Source organism: Alosa pseudoharengus, unplaced genomic scaffold (genome assembly GCF_046254945.1).
Source record: "Alosa pseudoharengus isolate Yale_2024_CS ecotype anadromous, Long Island Sound unplaced genomic scaffold, YU_APseudo_1.1 YU_APseudo_1.1_scf_3, whole genome shotgun sequence".
In the NCBI taxonomy this organism is placed as follows: domain Eukaryota; kingdom Metazoa; phylum Chordata; class Actinopteri; order Clupeiformes; family Clupeidae; genus Alosa; species Alosa pseudoharengus.
Genome location: NW_027468718.1, coordinates 35,666,272 through 35,671,271, shown reverse-complemented (window position 1 = coordinate 35,671,271; position 5,000 = coordinate 35,666,272). Strand labels below are relative to the sequence as shown.

Genomic DNA, 5,000 nt, shown 5'->3' with positions numbered 1-5,000 from the left:
TGTGAACCACTGGGTGAGCTGTGCAGTCCTGGGCAGTCCACACACAGCAGTGCTTCCCCAATGACTCTCCGGCTTTCTCTCCGGCTCTTCCCACAGTGAAAAAAGACAAAGACACATGCGTACATGTTCGCTTGTCGCTGTGAGCTTTTTGTGTAGAAAATAAATATTTGTAAACAGACTTATTTTGCAAAGGCGTCCTTGTGTTTACGCGCCAGTTGATTGGCACACACGCAGACGGCTGGTCTTGAGGAAATAACACGTCTGCTGAACACACAGACGGCAACAGCATGTAGATTCACAGAAACATTCATTCACATTCAGGGGTTCTACTGGTAGGAGGAGGTGCTCACAGCGCCAAGGTTATTAGGAGTCTCACACTGACAGAGCAGACATATGGATCAAAATGTATGTCTGCACAATGCTGTAAGTCACTTTGAATAAAGCCAACAGCAGAATATAACTATTAATGTACATATAGTACACATATGTCAAATAAAATGTAAATGTTTTGTAAATTGGAATACTTCGGAAGTAACGTTTCTCAATTCCGTTGAGTGGGGCAACTTGGTGAAAACCAACAGCTATCAAAGCCAGTGTTTGACATGTCCCACTCCAGTTTTAAGACAATTAATTCATTCATTCCTTCATCTTGATAAATCACCACATCTGGCGGAGCTTCACGGCCATTAACCAAGGGTTTTAAAATGGCTTGTTTCCACGTCATGAGTTTAAAAATCATGCCAAGCAGATGAATGTACAGCCTTGTAAGGATGCAAATGTGCATGTGGTTTAGTAGTGGCATGTGCAGCTTAGCAGCGCTCCGGCAGTGCGTGCGTGTGTGTGTGTGTGTGTGTGTGTGTGTGCTCCATCTCCTGGGCTCATTAAGGAGTGATGTGAAACACGAGGTGAGACACCAGCCTCAGCACACTGCTGCTGCTCTCTCCAACTGGGATGCTGTCATGCTGTCAACACAGCAACACACACACACACACACACACACACACACACACACACACACACACACACACACACACACACACACACACACACACACACACACACACACACATGCTGATATCAATGACAGCAGGTGCAGTCTGGAAGGGTCGGAAGTTCAGGTCTGTCTCAACATGTCAAACCATGTTGTTAACTCATGTGTGTGTATGGGCTTACTACAAGCCTAATAGATTTCCTCAAGGGCCATACTGTTACGCTCTCACCTCACTCTCATAATAAAAGCAGAAACTATAACACCTACTGATTCTAAACACTACAAGGCACTCGAGCAGCATTCAGAGCCTTGGTTACCTGTTCACAAACTCCTCAAAGAGGATGCGATGGGAGTAACCCTGGCGACGGATGTTGACGGTCTCCAGGATGCCGGTGTAGCGTAGCTGGACCGTGACGCGCTCCGTGCAGAAGCGCAGTGCCTGGCGGTCATCGTTGGGCTTGATGCAGCGCACAAAGTGGGGCTGCCCCACCACCATCTTGGACAGCAGGTCCATCAGAGAGTACTGCAGAGCACACATGACAGCAAGGGGGAGTTAGGGTGTGTATGTGTGTATGTGTGTATGTGTGTATGTGTGTGTGTGTGTGTGTGTGTGTGTGTGTGTGTGTGTGTATGTAATATGAATCATGGCAAAGACAAAAACAGGAAAGTGTGTGTGTGTGTAGGTGTGTGTCACATACACGGAAGTATGAGGCCACAGTCTGCCTCCTCATGTTGGTAGTCTCCTCAGGATGTCGCATCACCTCCATGGTATCCACCTGCAAGCACACACACACACACACACACACACACACACACACACACACACACACACACACACACACACACACACACACACACACACACACACACACACGCGCGCGCACACGCACACATATGCACACACACAAACAAGCACACTGGTTAATGCTTCGGACTTGTTACCGGAGGGTTGTCGGTTTGAACCCTGACCAGTAGGCACGGCTGAAGTGCCCTTGAGCACGGCACCTAACCCCTCACTGCTCCCCGAGCGCCGCTGTTGATGCAGGCAGCTCACTGCGCCGGGATTAGTGTGTGCTTCACCTCACTGTGTGTTCACTGTGTGCTGAGTGTGTTTCACTAATTCACAGATTGAAACCAAATTTCCCTCACAGGATCAAAAGAGTATATATACTTACAGTACTTACTTACACATACACGCACATGTCAGAGGCCTTGCCAGCCATTTGTGAAAATGTAGTTTAATTGGAGGTTTTAATCTCAATGAAATCAGATACTTTTATTTGGATCTAAATGTATCTATTCATAATAATAATAATAATAAAATAATGAATTGGATCAAAAAAAAATATCAAAATGTTTTTTTTTCCCTAGAAGCCATTAATTTCTCATTAAAAGCAAAAATCCAAAACCCAAAACCCTGATTGAAATCATATGTGCAATCTGCCAAACAACTGCACGTCCCACATTAAGAAATGAATATGAATTCAAAGAGCAAAGCAAAAGAGCATTCCTTCTTTCATCAGGCATCAAGACCCACACCTTTACTCTGGAGGGAACGGGAAACACTAGGATCTATATTCTATACATTCAAGACAGATATACATCTGTCACTTTATACAACACTCGCTCCAGGTCATTCCACAGACAATCAAAGCCAGCTGTCTGACAACTGGAATTCCACCTTGTAGAAGGTCGCTAGGGATACCGTTGGGTTATGGTACAGCCCATAATGAGTCGTGCCACCTCTGCACCAGTCTTCCCCCAACAACATATTAACAAGGACACAATATAAGCATTCAAATGGTCTCCTTTGCCCTGGGCCTCATCAAATTTAATGAAGGCATCCATATTTTATAGCGCTACTATACGGCAAAGTGCATATGTTAATATTTTATTTCACTTCATCTGGGCTACACGGTGTGAAAGGTACGTGAGCAGCCACAGATTGTGATGAATTTATATTTATTCATCTATGTCTCAAAATGCTGCCAAAAATGTGAACTTGAAGGCTGTGAGACAGTCTGTTGTATCAAACGGGGGCTTGGGCATGATGAGAGACGAGGAGAGATCGTCCCAGATTCCTCTTGGAGTACGTGCTTTATTTCAACTGGAGCTTGGAACTATCTTTAACCTGACCCAAATCAACCCACCACACCACGGCCCAAACTTCTTTATTCTTTGGGAATTTAACCTGACCCAAATCAACCCACCACACCACGGCCCAAACTTTTTTATTCTTTGGGAAGACTTTGCATCAAACAACTCTCATCAACCACTCCCCTGGTATAGTCTCCTCTCTCTCTCTCTCTCTCTCTCTCTCTCTCTCTCTGTCTTCTCTTTCTTTTGTATGTGTGTGTGTGTGTGTGTGTGTGTGTGTGTGTGTGTGTGTGAGCATGTGTGAGCGTGTGTGTGTGTGTGTGTGTGTGTGAGAGAAGAGAGAGAGAGAAAAGAGAGACAGACACAGTGAGACAGTGTGTGTTATTGCCTGACTGCACTGTGTTGGACAGGGGAAGGTCAGTAAAGCACTGAGATCTCTCTGATCATAGCGGCATCAGATATGCGGAATGTAAAGACAGGCCGAGCAAGAGAATAAAGCGCGCCCTGACCAACACACGAGAACAAGGGAGGGACAGACAGACAGACAGACAGACAGACAGACAGCTGGACGGACGGAGAGACATGCCCAGAACACAGGAGAACTTCAAAGGAACAGCGCCACCCACAGAACAGAGATCCCACAGCACACAAGCTAGCAGCAGAGTTCTACTCCACAGCACAGGACACATTAAGGGAACGGAGGAGTTGGAGCACACACACAGGGTATCAGCATACAGGGGATTAAGAAGAAGGCTGGAGGCATCATCTGTTTTTATAAGCTGGTCTTACCTTCAGCAGGTATTTGGGAGACTGAAAGTAGAGAGTGTGAGGAAGAGGGAGAGGAGAGGAGAGGAAGAGGAAGAGGGAGAGGAAGAGGACGAGAAGGTCATATGAAGGGGAGCACTCAACAGGCTGCTACTGTTTGTGATAGAGTTTCGTTTTGCTGTGTTTACATCACTACAGAGGAAGTACAATCAGACTGATTAGAAGAGGAAGATGAAGATGAAGAGCTCTGAAACAAAAGCAGCCTCTTTTCAAATTCAAAGTAAAGAGAAACTAAGAGAATGATGGAGAAACAGAAGGGTTAGAGTGAGGCTGAGGCAGTAAGATGGAGAGAGATGAGCACGCAGAAAGCATCAGATAGACTAACTGATCAACAAATCAATGAATGAATGAATGGATAGATAGATAGATAGATAGATAGATAGATAGATAGATAGATAGATAGATAGATAGATAGATAGATAGACAAAGATGTGGATAAAGAGACTTTGTGCATTGAGATTTAAAGATAGAGTGGTAGAGACAGAGGTACCAGAGAGAGAAAAAGAAAGAGAGAGAGAGAAAAAGGAAGAAACAGTGTGTGTGTGTGTGTGTGTGTGTCTGTGTGTGTGTGAGAGAGAGAGAGTGAGAGAGAGAGAGCGCTCACCTTATTGCGTGTGTTGTTGAGTTGTGGGGGCAGTGATCTGGAGGCCGCAGTGACCCTGGCTCTGGATGTGGCCAGATTACCTGAGGAGACACACACAGGAGACTGATACATCAGTACACACACACACACACACACACACACACACACACACACACTGAACACTGAGTACACAGCAGACACGAGGGGTCATCTTACACTATGTACTTTTTCATCAGTAGAGACCATGGGCTAACTGAGTGTGTGTGTGTGTGTGTGTGTGTGTGTGTGTGTGTGTGTGGCCAAGGGTGGCATACTGGTGTTTCATGACCTCGTATGATTTCATGGTATCTGAGCCTCCCTCTCTTCCACACAGAGACGCCACTGGTAGCGGTCAGTGCCACTGCCTGGTAAGAGAGGGGCCCAGGTTCCTTCTCTCTCTCTCTTTTCTCTCCCTCTCTCACACACACAGACACCCCTACACACTCGCACACACACTTTCAGACG

General features: G+C 45.9%; 1 protein-coding gene across 1 annotated transcript in view; it reads right to left on the bottom strand.

The window, feature by feature from the left end:
- myo3b (myosin IIIB) overlaps positions 1-5,000 on the bottom strand; it is a 139,738-nt gene that overhangs the window by 49,146 nt on the left and 85,592 nt on the right. Inside the window, exons 22-25 of the mRNA XM_076262849.1 lie at positions 4,518-4,597; positions 3,878-3,898; positions 1,690-1,767; positions 1,309-1,514 (exon numbers count right to left, since the gene is read on the bottom strand). Coding sequence (XP_076118964.1) covers positions 1,309-1,514; positions 1,690-1,767; positions 3,878-3,898; positions 4,518-4,597 — 385 coding nt within the window. The remainder of the gene's footprint in view (positions 1-1,308; positions 1,515-1,689; positions 1,768-3,877; positions 3,899-4,517; positions 4,598-5,000) is intronic.